The sequence below is a fragment of the Bradysia coprophila genome, chromosome II (genome assembly GCF_014529535.1).
Source record: "Bradysia coprophila strain Holo2 chromosome II, BU_Bcop_v1, whole genome shotgun sequence".
NCBI classification, from domain to species: Eukaryota; Metazoa; Arthropoda; class Insecta; order Diptera; family Sciaridae; genus Bradysia; species Bradysia coprophila.
Window position 1 is genome coordinate 7,920,529 of NC_050735.1, and position 14,683 is coordinate 7,935,211.

Here is a 14,683-nt window from a genome sequence, read left to right on the forward strand (position 1 = left end):
ACGACCCTGTACGGCTCGTGTAACTGGAGAAATTTCTGTTAGAAAAGTCCTTGTTTTCAGTTTTCGATCACCTCCCACCAGCCACACAAGCTTCGAAGAATTTTTTTGAAAGTGGTTTTAGGTTCTAGGGACCAATACCAATGGCACATATAAAAAAGTCCAATGGAAAATGCGTCCGATTTCAAGATTCTGTTTTTCAAAAGAATCCCACCAAACTGTTTCTCATTATGACTCATTCTAGTTGACTGACGCAAATTGTAGGGAAAAATCAGCAAAAAAGTCTTTAAAATTATTGCAGATCGAAAATCGTTCTTTCTATGAATTTCATGAAGTTTCGGCGCACGCAATATGTAAAATCCAGCACAAAACTCGCGATAAATATGGTAAAGTCGCGTTTTCATGTGTTTCGTGACCTCGGCTTTGCCGCGGATCTCTCTTACCTTAACTCATCAATGGATGACCTCAACGGAAACAATGAAAATCATTTCATGTTTACCCATGCACAGGGTGAAATTTAACCTTTTTTGCACCAACGAGCTTATTCTTATTAGTTTTAAGAATAAAATAACCAAACCTCCAACCGAAAATCGACTATGTTTATGTACAACATCAATAAATTTTACTCTCGTCGTTGCATTATGACTACGACGTTCCATATTTTTGACGTAATTTATTGCTTAAAGGCAATAAGTATATATAAAATCCAGTCATGTAATTCTATAAAAATGGTGTATGATTGATTCTCAAGCGTACCAGCGGCAACTTTAAAGCCTTAAATTCCAGAATAACAATCTGATTAAATCGAATCTCCATGTGGATAGATAAGCAACGATATAAACATTTTGTAACGGCCTTTATTAGTTAGCAAACAGCCACTTATCGCATTTGTTTCCTATTGATCTTAATAAAATAAAATGTCTAACTCATTATACCTGAATAAATTTATATAAAGCAGTTAGTGTGTACCTGAATTAAACCATTGTATATCGTTGATTTTCATAAAGTAAAAAAAAAAGAAAGAAAGAATGAACGATCAACATAATAAAAGGCTTGTGTACTTAATGACAGAAACATATGCGTTGTTTATGTGTGTACAAAACACTCAAGTAAAATTCCTTAGCCTCTTGTTTTTCCACCGAGACCATTATCTATTGAGACGTTGAATGTGGAATAAATTGTGAAGTGAGAGATGTATTTTTAATGATAAATCCAAAGAATGGCTAATAAACATGTGCGTATTACATTAAAAGAGTATCGAGACCATGGAGACCAACAGCAATGTTAAAAGGTATAACATTATTCTATGAAGAACATGTGTGATACCACAAAGCACCGGTTCACGAACAAATCAGCGGATATGAGTAGGAAAAATATATTTAATTTTAAATGGGGAAAAAATTAGAAAAACAACAACACCACTGCACTGCTGGTACATAATGAGCAAATGAATATCCACAATAAATTGCGGAAAAAATATATCTTTTAATTGAAACATATTCGAAACGACTGTGTTTAAGTATGTTAAACCATATTCCGTGTAAATACGCCATATACTCTCTTCGTTTTGTAATTGAACAGCTTTTTTTCAATGAATGGCTTGGATCTTTTGTCGATTGGCTTGTAACTGTAAATCATAAGTGGTTTTAATTCTCATTTCGTTTTAAAATGCGATAAACTCGTTCGTTCAAAAGGTGTTAAAATGGATGGTAATTATGGGAACATCATTAATTAAGTATCCATGCGGAGTGATGATTAAACGGAGACTGTTGAGTAAAATATTTTGATTTTACATGCGACGATGATTTATAGCACATAAAATCGTCTGATAAAAATAAGCAATGAGCCCTGGAATCCAGGGCCTGGATGCAGAATGGAGAGCCGAGCAATTTTTTTTAATCAGGGAAAGCCTTGACTTGAGTGTCTTCCCTTCAACAAAAAATGATCCTTTTTATGGTTTCGGAGGTAACGGAAAGTTAAACGGTATTGTTCGGCTAAGGCCATAAGAAAAATGGCCATAGCCGACCTATAGCTTTCAAATTTAATTGTTTGCTAAGGACAATCGCTCAGCTCTCCACTCTGCATGGATGGTGTTATTTATAGCAAAATGTACGTCTTTTCAAATGAAGTAAGAGATTTTGTATCATACACTACGAGATACTTTTAACAAGAGACGTCGCAGATTAGTTTAACTTCGTTTCGAATAGTCTGACGATGTCAGAGCACTGGCAGGCAAATGGCCATTTGCACTATTTGAAGCAAAATAATTTAGATCAAAAAATCGCTAGTTTCATATGTATCAAAAAGGAAACGTTGTTACTGTCCGACTGTGACACTTAGCAGGACTCACTGTACATAAAGGTTAGTGCTTTTTCGATTACTAAAGAAAAACTTACTTTATTCGAACTTCAATAAGCAAGGAAAGTATAGAATGTTAAAATCATCTACTTACAGCTCTATGGGTTGCTGTTGATGTAACGGTACTGTAATAGTTATTTTCCTAAAATGCTTTTTAGCTAATGAGAGGAAAAAGTTTTTTTTTAAATAGATGAATCTACTACTTCTACTGTGAAACAAAAGCTTAAGGAAATTCACGCAATTGTCTTAGCACACATTTTGGTGTGCTGTCTAAGAAAACATCATCCATAGATCATCGCTGATTTTTATCATCGTCGTCGATAACAGACGACTAGACTTTTTGTACAAAAACAGTTACGAATCATCTGAAGAATTTTACCTTAGTTACCTTCCTTTCAAAGATGTCGTACCCTGCCCGGTATAAATTGACTGACAGGAAAATAAGGCGAAAAAAAAAGTTGTTAAAAAACCAACCATTGTTTCACATTGAAACAAAAAGAGAATCAAGTAGCACAGACCATCCACACAACCAGAAAGTAGCATCAATAATTCATTTCAGAAACATATTTACAACTGCATTCCAGAGCTAATACTACACGAACGAAACGATAGCCATAAAACGAGTGTAGTATTTCATACGTGATACATGAAATGAAGCACTAACTATTCTATAACGAATAGACGAACACAACGTGATGACTAACTAAATTATGCTTGAATATCTCGACAATTCTTTTTTTTTATTTCAATTTAACATGGCTTGATTCTCTTCGTCCTCCCATATACAGCGACTATTTTCAAATATAATAAATTCCAATAAAAATATTTTTTTTTTCTTGAACTATAATGCTTGCTCATACATAAAGTTTGCCGTTTTTGCGATAATATTAAAGTCAAATTGTTGAATAAAAATTTTCTATGTTGCAAACGGCTGTATGTATTTTTACCGTGCAAAAATGATATTCAAAAGGCAGCCCACTTGAGAGCAATTTAATTTCATATTTTCAATTTAACGAAATTCAAATGAAATTTATACTATTTTACACGAACTCACGTGTGTGCTGTATTTATAACGTCGTCAAACACCAACACGTTTAGTTTTTTATTTACTTTTTCGTAAAAATATTAATTGAGAACGAGAAGATAAAAATAAAAAAAACGTCGCACATGATCGTTGGTGTTTTCATAGTAACGATTTTATGTCAATTTAAAAGCTCAAATAATGTAAAAGCGAGCCATCATGTTGAATTAAGGTAAATGATTTAGAGTTGACATAGTGGAAAAGTGATCTTAAGTTGTCCGTGTGTATGAAGAAAAAATAATGGGCCAATTCACCATCCAATCAACCGCAAGTTGTCCTATGACGTTTGTATATGGGACAATTCACGATTTGTTGAAATTATATGAAATCGGACAACTGACAGTTCACGTAGGTTAAGTCTGCAATTTTATTAATTAATTAACTTTGTTAGACGAAATCTTCAATAATTAATAAAATTTATGTTAATTAAGCAAACAAAAGATAAATCTTTAAAATTAAAGTGATCCCATGCAAAATAGTTCCAAAATCGATGAGAAATACAAGTTCAAAGTTGGTATTTGTCAATTTAGGTCAACTCTCCATCATTTCCCTTATCATTAACAATATAGCAGAGTGTCATGTTTGGTAAGCATCCATTATCTCGGTTCATAGTCAACGGTACTAAATAACTATAGATACGATGCGATGGGTGCTTATTAGGGGTAATCCAGAAAGGACATTCGCTGCTTGCCTAGATGGTAGTATTCTAACCTACGTCGTCCAAAATTTGCCAGTAAAAAGCTAAGAACAGTAAACACATTCGCAATATGTGAATTGACAAAGACTCGGTACCGCCTTTGGTCAACTGCAACATGTACATTTGGCGTTAAAAATAAACATTTGGCGTCACACATATTTAAAAATTGCCCTTAGCGCCAAATATTTTTTTAAGAAAACACAAACCGTCAACGGGCTTTTTGCATAACTGACTGAATGACATTACAATCGAACAATTGCACAATTACGAACAATACTTAATACAAGACGAAACGTAATAACCGATTCAATCAGATGTCATAATTGTGGACAGCAACTTAATGAAGCGAATTATTTGTGTTGCGGCTAAGTTTCGAACCCACAACTGGCAATTCAATAATTCAATTTGTACAATTTGTAGTTTCGACTTGCACACTGCGCTATCTTCGACGTAAACAATCCTGTCTGGCCCCACTAATTGATCAAGTATTCTCGATTAGACATGACAATTTACCATAATAATTCAAATAAGCCATAACGACAATATATACGGCACTATCATGACTTCATCTACCTCTACCATCTACAGGCAGAGGCTTATATACTGAATTTCTAGTCTAAATATGAATGATTTCATAGCATTAGAATTACGAACTACTATTACACGTGGAAACGAACAGTCGTCGAAGCGAGGAAAGCCGAGAAAGAATGGACGGAAGTTAAGGCACTCGCGCGGAACCGAATACGATGGCGACAATTTGCAGACTCTTTGTGCTCCCTCGAAGAGTCAGAAGACAGATGATGATGATGATGATGATGGAGAGGATTTACGGCATCAATTTCGTCTATTCTATGTCAAAACTACCGATAGAGTACGATTCACTATTCCACTGTCACTGCAACAAAGCCAATGACAACAGAAAAATAATTAATCTTTTACTCGACGGATTTTAGTCAAACAAAAGGCCATCGTATAGCACATGACTACAGAAACTCCGGAACAGTAATCAGTTTTTTAATCGGTCCTATATTTTCTTGGAGATAAGGGTTTGAAAAAACGGTTTGCTGTCGTTTCATCATATCCTCTTTTAAGACTCTTATCGCCAAGCCGATATTGGTCCGATTTAAAAACTACATACCCGTCGGCAACGCACTGCTCCGGAGCAGTGCGTTGCCGTCGGGGATCAACTATACGACTTCAATAGTCACGTTCATTTAAGCCTAAAATCTTTAAATGTTAATTGAATCATCCGACCAATATTAAATCAAGCTCCGTTTCAATTCGATTAAATAAACGTTATAGTCACATCTCGTTCTGCATCCATATGTTACTTAGGTCAACAATCAATTTATGAAGCAGTTGTATCAATGTATACCGACTCAAATTGCCTGCAAAATGTTGCATATTCCTTAAAATGTCTAAATAAATGGTGCATCTATTACAGTTCTCTTTATAAATTTTATCGGACAACATTTCATCATCATCATCAGCAGCAGCAGCAGCAGCAGCCAGTAACAACAGAACTATTAAATAAACTGTCATTTCACCGACATAACTGCAATATGGTGCTCAAGAACACACTCTGGTTTCATTATTGCAAAGTAAAGTAAAGGAAGTCTATACTTGAAGAATATAAATACCAGTCAAGTGAAAGAAAATCCAAACACAAAGCCATGACCAATCGATATAATGCTTGTCTTAATGTTATGATATCTGCTCTAGAAAAGACCGTTGCTTTTAGCAATTGGAATGTATTTTCTGCATTATATGCTCGGATGTCACTCATTGCGGAACGACATTCTTTTTATTTTTTTATTTTTCGAAACAAAAAAAGGAAATTGCTCTGAAGGGACAAGTCGTCGATAAAAGCAACAATCATTGTTTGTTTATTCTCCAGAGGGTGAATGCGACAACAAATATTTGTAAACTTAGATTCCAATTCTCTTCTACGACTCAATGTCGAACTCACATAATCATAAAATCATATTGAAAATTGTTGAACAAACTTCTATTCAAAACAATCTTGACTGGTGGTGTTCTGACCAACTTGCGTTCGGTTGCACTCTCGTGCATTTACTGTATAATAAAGGTATGCAGAACGGAACGCTCTAATGAGCATCATTTATGCATGATCTGTTGACATAAATCTGTAATATCTGTAATATCACCGTTACCAGTAGTAGTTTATTTGTTTTTCTTGTTCTATTAATTGTGCTGCGACTAAGCTGAAAATGCATTCGTGTCGTATCAGGCATATTATGACTGCTACATAGTTGTTTATTAAAATAATGACAGAATGTTACAGAGAGAACAAAAAAAAAGTATTACAAGAACCGAACCATTGGCATCCGCTGTTGATATCTCAATACTTTTTTTTAATTTATAAAACAAAACAAAAAAAAACGAAAATGGATACATGAGGAAGCGAGAGGTTCGTATAGGTAACAATTAATGTAAAAAGTTTGCATAGCGATTAAATCGATAAATTGATTTGTAGTCTATTTTCGCGTTCACAAATTAGGTCTAATTGACTGTGATTGTGGATACATTTCGATTTTAATGTTTATTTATGGCATATCACGAAGGACGTCTGTACAAACAGGGTCGGATAGGTAGTTTGATATAAATCGCGTCAGCCCGAATTCCTAGCTAGGAGTGGTATTACGACACAAATTTCTATATTATCTTTTGTCTACCGAGAACGATGTCTGTCATGGTCAGAATTTGCGAATAATGTTGCAAAATGTTGCTACAGTTGATAGAGAAAGTAAATCCACTCCTGTCCTGAATTGGTGAAACCATTATTATTTGGCAAATATTTATGAAGTTTGTCAAAGCTTGCACTGTTGGTTTTAATTTTACATGGACTTTACAATCTGCATCAATTAATACGAGAAAAATAGTTATTTGTTTAGCGATTGGAGAAAATAGGAAATTCCAGTAAGATCAATCGTTGAACTCGTATGGATTCCTAGATTCCAGATATCCTAATTTGGGGGTCGTTGGAGTTAAAAGGGGGAAGTCAAAAAGTTGCTGTAAATATGCTCCGCCGTCCTCAATTTTTTTTTTTGTTAAAACATTTTTGGTAGTGGACTTGCGTCACGCCCGCTTACCAACATGCGGGCATGATGAATTTCCATGTGAATTTCCTATTGATCCGATACAACAACAGAACTTCAGCGACCATAATAACCCGCGGGAAGTTGTTTCCAGTTCGGCATTAATGCGTTGTCCTTTAAACTGAACATCACATCGACTATTGTAAATGGTTCAGGTCATTTATACGATTCAGGTCATTCTAAAGGCGCATGGATAACTCACCGTTTGTTGCGCGATGAATAAAAGTCCGTGTAATCACTTAAAACATAAACAATTGGATTGAATGGTCAACCATTTAACATAAATTTAAGTTACCTGTGTTGGCTGGTAAATGCATTTTAGCCGATCTTTGAGGAGTCAAAGCACTGAAAGTGCAAATCATATATAAGAATCTATACAAATTTTGTGTTGTATACAACGCACGGAATATTTTATAAAATTCTAACAGATGGCAGAACAGTTGAAAACACACGAAAAAAAAAATTCTCACTTGTACTTCACTCGAATACAACAACAGCCGATACACCGATTCTGCCTCGCTAAAATTAGATTAATTTAGAATGTTGGCAATGTCTTTTGAAATAAGCAACCGATCTAGTATGTCAGGATGGCCGAGCGGTCTAAGGCGCCAGACTCAAGAGAAATCTTGCCTTCTACGAAGGTTGTGAGTGTTCTGGTCCACTCTGTGGGCGTGGGTTCAAATCCCACTTCTGACACAATTTTTTTTTTTTTTTAATAATGAAGTGAAATTGATGGAATTTTTTATTTAATAAAATTCATTATTGGATCAACCGTGTAAGATTTGTAAAGGACTTCGATGACCGTCATGACTAATTCTAGTTCTTGATACGCTTGAGTAACTTTAATGTGTGTTTGTGCGTATATACACGAAACAAAAATTTGCCACATCATTTTCGAAAGCATAAAGTGACAGTTCGAATGAGAAAAGCTCTATTTTCGTCCCACTGGAGAGAACTTTTATCACAAGAAATTTAATTCGACCAGTCGTCAAGAAGACACAATTTTCTCATATCCTGTTGAGTTAAGGCAAAACACACCGCAGCATAAAAAATATTTCTCCACTACATATGGTGGGAAGATGGCATTTTGTTGACGCTCTCTCTGACTACATTCGTCATAAATTGTACTTTTCATTTTCAAATCACTGCGACACCCTCAAAATGTAATAGTACATTACTTAACAATGGGGCAAATGATCGAAATTGTCTTTTTATGTGAATTTTACCGATAGAGGCGTAGCCGAGGTCGGTAAACACACAAGAAGTACCATTTCCATCATTTTCCCCATTGCCAAGTAAGGTATATTCCAAAAACTTGAGGCAAAATTAACTTTACCTCACGTTTTTGAATAAAATATTATTTCTTTTTGCAACTGTCACTAGTTTTGAAAATGGTGAAGCAAATTGATGTATTTGTTTCTTGGATAAAAATGGTTATTCACGCACGAATGAAAAATTATGTGCTCACCTCGGGGAGAAATAGGAAATTCCAACTCGAGCCAATTTACGGCCCTCGCCTCACTATTGTTGGAATTTCCTATTTTCTTCTCTTGGTAAACAAATAACCATTGACAATAGGTTGACGATTGGCTTTGTTTGGGAATTAAGCTTCGTCCCAGTCGCCATATTATCATCTCCCTAATATAAATTTAGATCGAATTCAGTAAAATCTAGGGCCTATAGTGTAAAATCAGTGTTTTATTTTACAGCCCAATTCATACTACATTATTAAGAAGCTTTTTTGGGACATGTTTCACTTTCCTCCTGGGACTGCTATATGAAGCATGCGAAGAAAATTGAAACCTATTCGTAAAGCGTACTATTGATTTCTTCGATTTATAATAACTGCTTGTGTTCAAACTGATTCAATGTATTAAAAATGTGAGTTCAAACTAATATATCTCCGTTGTGGCTGATTATATTAAAACCTTCTTACTGGTTTAACTAACTAACTCTCTCTCAACCAGGCGATATGCTTTCGAAATGACACGAATGTATCGATAATTGTTTCTCGAATTATACTTAAGACTTTATGGTTAAATCGGCATAAATAAAGTAAGGAAAATTGAAGAATGTCTCAAACGTACCGACAAGTCTTTAAAATGTCGTAGTTTGTACGGGTGTAATATTAAAATTGAATTAATTAATTGATTCACCGCTTCGTTCCCTACTCGTTAGACATTTGAGCTGGCATGTATTCTAGTTTCATTCGATTTATATTATTTAGAAGGAATATGAATGTTTCTTCAATCATGTTTCTGATTTTGGTTCCGTACAATGGTTACTTACCGACATAACACTAACTACAAACATAGAACTCTTTCCTAGATTACCACTAAGCAGAATATTCAAAATCTTTGAACAACCCGTGCATGATGCTATTAATAATATGAAAATACTCTCTAAGGTAATAAATATTTGTATTACAGTTGATACATAACGTTCTGGAGAATATGCGCTTGAGTTATCAATGGCTGATATGTTAGGATTACTAGAATATGCTTGACTGATATTCACTCATATTTGAGTGTGGATTAAGTTGAATTTCCGTATACCATCATCGTATCGGTTGCGGTCTCTACAATTTCATAAAATCTGTTTGTTGGGATTATTCAAAATATTCCGTACAGTTAACCGGATGGCTTAAATATATGTATACAGCTCATGTTGTCTGAACGTGCAATTGGTATCCCTGTTATAGTGTAGTAACCAAATATGATAATTGAACATTTGCATTGGCACACACCTGTAGTGAGAGCCTTATAAAATTACCACAACAATGTATAGCTTTGTAGTCAAATAGTGAAGATTACCCAATGGCATTGATTGTTAGAACTCTTACTGCCTGTTCGAGAAATTAAATGTGAAATGAATGGATGAATGAAACACATTTTCCTCCACCTAGTGACGAAACGTTAAACTTTTGTTGTTAATGTTGAGAAAAACGTTTTTTTGATGTTTATTGTCACAATCGGCCTACGACCTCGAGCAGGTACTTATCATATTTTTTACATGCTAGCGTCGGATAATCACTTTTTCACAGTCACAAATAATGATGTAAAGTGTACTTTTCCGCGCGCTGTCATGTAAATAATTATTTCGAGTTTATTTTTAGCAATACTGCCGAATGGAATGTGCTCCAGTAATCAATTTCTAATCGGAAAATTATCTCACCATATTTACTCCAGGGGCGGACTGAATAGCTGTGCCGTATTCAATTTGCTTGTCGATTTTTAATGATTGAAATAAAGAAGAAGGAGACTGGCCGTATGGTGAAACTGGGCAAACCGGTCTCACTTTTTAGTTAAATTTACTACATTGGCGCCTCTTTGGATCTTTGAGGCCTCTTTGGATTTTTAAGGCCTCGTTAGACCGCTATTTATTCGAAACATTGTCCTACAATTTATCCAAATGATTAGCCCCTCGGATTAAATTGATCCGCGATGTATACCAGGAAATCACGTAAAAATGTGGAAAATTACAGCAGAAACAGAAAATTATAAGACACACTAACGGTTCGGTTCTGTGAGACTTTTTTCTGATTTTTTTTGTGCTTTAAGTGACGAGAGACTGTCACAATAATTTTTTGTCGTAAATATAAAAACTTACAACAACACTTCATGCAAAACGTTTAATGAACGTAGCATTCATAATTATATGTACAGTTCTTGTGGCTAGTACATCCAATTAAGTCGGTATTATAAATATGTTCAATGTAAGTGACTTCTTCGCTTGACCTTCAATACATTTTGCGTTTCAGTCTTTTTTCTCGCTGAATTTTTTTTGTGTTGTTATTTTGTAATAATATAAAATCAAAGAATTGAAGAGGCCCGGTGTTATTCAGGCTTTTTTTTTTTTAAGAATAGTCACTCAGAGGTAACGTTTAATAAGAAATGCGAGAGAAAAAAAAATCTTAAAATGATGGAGTTATTCAACGTTCTAAGAAGCATTCAAAAAGCTCACAAAACATTTGCAAAAACGCTGAATTTCTAAAAAAATATTTCTTTACTTCCAGGTACTTGCGTCATGGTATGAAGGAGCCCAACACAATAGAGGATTCTGTAAGTACATGTTTTCAATACGATCGCAATTGTTAAGCCCAATTGAAAGAGTAAATTACAACAATTTACTCTTAATAACAATAATCTAATGTGATGTGTATGGTACCTCCCTCCGCTTTGAAATTTAATTTATTCAAACCGTTGACTGACGTCTCCTTTTACACATTCAATCATTTATTACGAAAAAAGAAAGAATAACAATTGTACGTACGGTACGACGATATTTTAATAAAAACACATTTGGAGAGAACATACCTTATACATGCAGAAAGTTCAACGTACTTCTTGTGTGTCTATGAAGCATTCAAGCAGTTCCTACTAAAATCACATGTGTGTACAATGTACAAACTTTCAAAAGAGACACGCGACAAAAAAAAGATATTTCATCGCATCAAATAACTTATATTTCAAAACTGTCCAACATCCGAATGTGTTATGTATGATGTTGGGTTAGCAGCTCTAAGCATTTTTATGCTGTAGCATAATACAGAGAAGAAGAAAAAAACCATCTTATGATGTATCGAAAACAAGAAACTTTCTCCAACTAATCACTTTCCCTAAAATGTTTTTGACTGACGCATTAGCAATAAAAATACGTTTCTGCTAAATTTGAAAATACTTTTCCCGATAAAAAGCAAAACTGCACAGTAAGTAGAATTAGGTGGGCATTTATTCGAGGCAATACTTTCCTTATGGTTTATATGATTAGCACTAGGCAGGAAATTGTGAGATTGGTATGAGGAAATCTGGATTTGACAAAAGTGTTTTCTAACTTGAACATTTCCGGGAAACTGAAGTGCAAGTAATTTTGTGCTACTTCAACATCAACTTTCCGGTGCACAAAGAGCGATTTGTTCTTGATTTTTCACATCAACGTTGCACTGAGCGATTCTCATTTTAAACCGGATTTTATGAGGGGGAAGTTACGCAAAAGTATTACGAGGAGTTATATGCGAGTTATACAGAGTTATGTGGGAGTTATAGAGAGTTATGATGAAGTTAGAATGGCTTTTAGCATATGTGATTTTTGGATCTATGGATATTTTTAATGTTGTTTTCTGTTCTACATACGATACTTTAACGGCTAGTGTTCTCTTATTATAGCAGGATGTATTATAACAAATATTGAAATAATAGACTTTGTATCATGACAATTAGTTTAAACAAACGAAGTAATAGATTTCATGATATTGTTACTTGTCGTTTTTAAAGGTCTGACATTTCTGATTTTGTCTTATTATCCGATTTCTCTAATTTTCTGAGTCTGTTTCAACGACAAGAACAAGAACATACTTACATACTTTACACCAACCAGCTAAGAATCTGAATTGATAATTTCGGTTCTCTGAACAAAAGTTTCAATCCTTTTTGAGTACTTGTACCATATGGTTGTGAAGACGGTTACGCTCAATGCAAATACAGGACTAAGTACTTTGAAAAGGAATGAAAGATTTCAGTGTATCAAAAGGTTTTATTTCTGTAAATTTTATTTGCTTTCGCTCAATAGCTCAAAAGCTGCAACTATATTTTGAGTGAATCTAGATACTGAGTGACAGGGCCACATTTTCCTAAATTTTTAATTTTTCCGAAAATCCTTTTTTTGTAAAATTTCAGAAAAATTATGTTAATTCTAAAGAAGTCTCTGATTATGATCCTCCACTTTCGGTCCGTACACGAGGTCCTTTGATAGGTAAAAATAGTTACACGAAATTATGCTACCCTCGTATCCACCGAATGGGTAAAATTTTAAATTATACGTTCAGTCACTCGCCTACAACTGGTTATTTGGATCACAAGGGACGAAAGTAAAAAAATTCAACCGTGTGCGAAGTTTGCAGCCCGTGGCCGAAGGCCCCCTGGTAAAAGAAAAATTTATAAATTATTGGCAACGTTCTTTTCTATCACAACAATCACAGTGATCACAACGACACCAGACGGAACACATGTTGTTGCTGTCATTTACTTTCGCATCCTCGTTTGAGGGGCGAAAGTACTTTCGCTCCTCTGTTGGGAGGCGAAAGTATTTTCACACCTCTTGTGATGTCGTCGCTAACTGAGAGTTGAATTTTTATACTTTCGCATTTCATTCGGGAAGCGAAAATTACAACTTTCGTAGTTGGTGTAATGAAAAATTGATTGGATTCAACTACGTAATTCAATAGTTGTTGAGAAAATTTTTTCCACTTATAACCGAGGCTTGACAGCACGATAAGTCTCGGAATTGCCAATCGATTCTAATAATTTTATTTAAACTGTTTGTCTTCGCTCAAGGATGATCAATATTGAAAATAGAGAGGATAAGAGTAAGCTTTTAAAGCTTTAAGAGTTATTGAAGAAATTCTTCTTTATATAATCGAAACTTGGCTCGCCGCTTGAAAAATGTTTGACTACATTATCCGGTTTTTAATTACTCTTGTCAGTAAGATACGAAACGTTTGACTAAATACTTCATTAGCGTACTCTACGTGCTTCATCCTATTCCCATTTCCTATTCCATAATATTTCAATGACTAAATTACTAACATTCAAAACAAAAGGGCACCAAATATACAAAGCTGATGATTTTCAATTTCTCATCGAACTTTCTTTCCTTATTCATCTCTTTTTCCTTGTCGGATGCGTAAAATAAATTCCATTTACAGTGTCTAACTCACCATTAATATAAATACAAAATCTATGGCAAAGATGAATATATTTCCAATATATTTTATGTCCTTGGAACAGTAGAGGAGCGAAAGAAAAAACTATTGTTTTCCCTTCCGTATATTTATTTGTGTTTTGTTTCAAGATTCGTTGATATTTATTGGTTTTCTATATATTGCATAAAATGGTAGATCATAAATTCTGAAAATAGAACATTTTCAGGAAGATTTAAACTGTCTAAACAGCCTAACAATCCAACTGTTGTGTATTTTGAATTTAAAGGAATGTAATGCGGGTGAGCTTTATTCGGCAGAATGGTAAACTTCCTATCGGTTGTGTTGTGAAGTTCATCCTTTTTTCGTCGATTTTTTTTCCCATATACAATTTGCACAGATATGTTGTTGTTGTGTTTGGTTCTGTGTGCGTAATAAATATTTTTGCGTCGGATTTTCCGTATTGAATGGCGTAAAAAAAGGGGGGACTGGAAAACGAATTGACTTAGGGTTGATTAAGTATGAATACACATAATATTAGATTCATGAAAAGGGAATAACTCTCTGAATGGGAAATGAATCGGAATAGGCAAAAAAGGCGATTCGTTATTCTGATGGTAGCCTGTAACATATTAGCTGCAAGACAAGTAACCGCATTGCTGTAAGAAATGTTTTTTTTTTATTTGGATACGAATCCAAACGATATTCGAGCATTTCTTTTGTGTGTAAATTGT

General features: G+C 34.5%; 1 protein-coding gene, 1 long non-coding RNA gene and 1 other non-coding gene across 3 annotated transcripts in view; all 3 read left to right on the forward strand.

The window, feature by feature from the left end:
• LOC119070809 overlaps positions 1–14,683 on the forward strand; it is a 531,393-nt gene that overhangs the window by 29,710 nt on the left and 487,000 nt on the right. The window contains exon 2 of the long non-coding RNA XR_005086558.1: positions 2,359–2,362. This is a non-coding gene — a long non-coding RNA (uncharacterized LOC119070809). The remainder of the gene's footprint in view (positions 1–2,358; positions 2,363–14,683) is intronic.
• The window catches only part of LOC119070145 (apoptosis-stimulating of p53 protein 1), a 150,715-nt gene that overhangs the window by 16,175 nt on the left and 119,857 nt on the right, over positions 1–14,683 (forward strand). Inside the window, exon 2 of the mRNA XM_037174490.1 lies at positions 11,268–11,313. Coding sequence (XP_037030385.1) covers positions 11,284–11,313 — 30 coding nt within the window. The 5' untranslated portion in view covers positions 11,268–11,283. The remainder of the gene's footprint in view (positions 1–11,267; positions 11,314–14,683) is intronic.
• On the forward strand, positions 7,834–7,948 carry Trnal-caa. Its single transcript has 2 exons — positions 7,834–7,871; positions 7,904–7,948. It is a non-coding gene; the product is annotated as a tRNA-Leu (tRNA).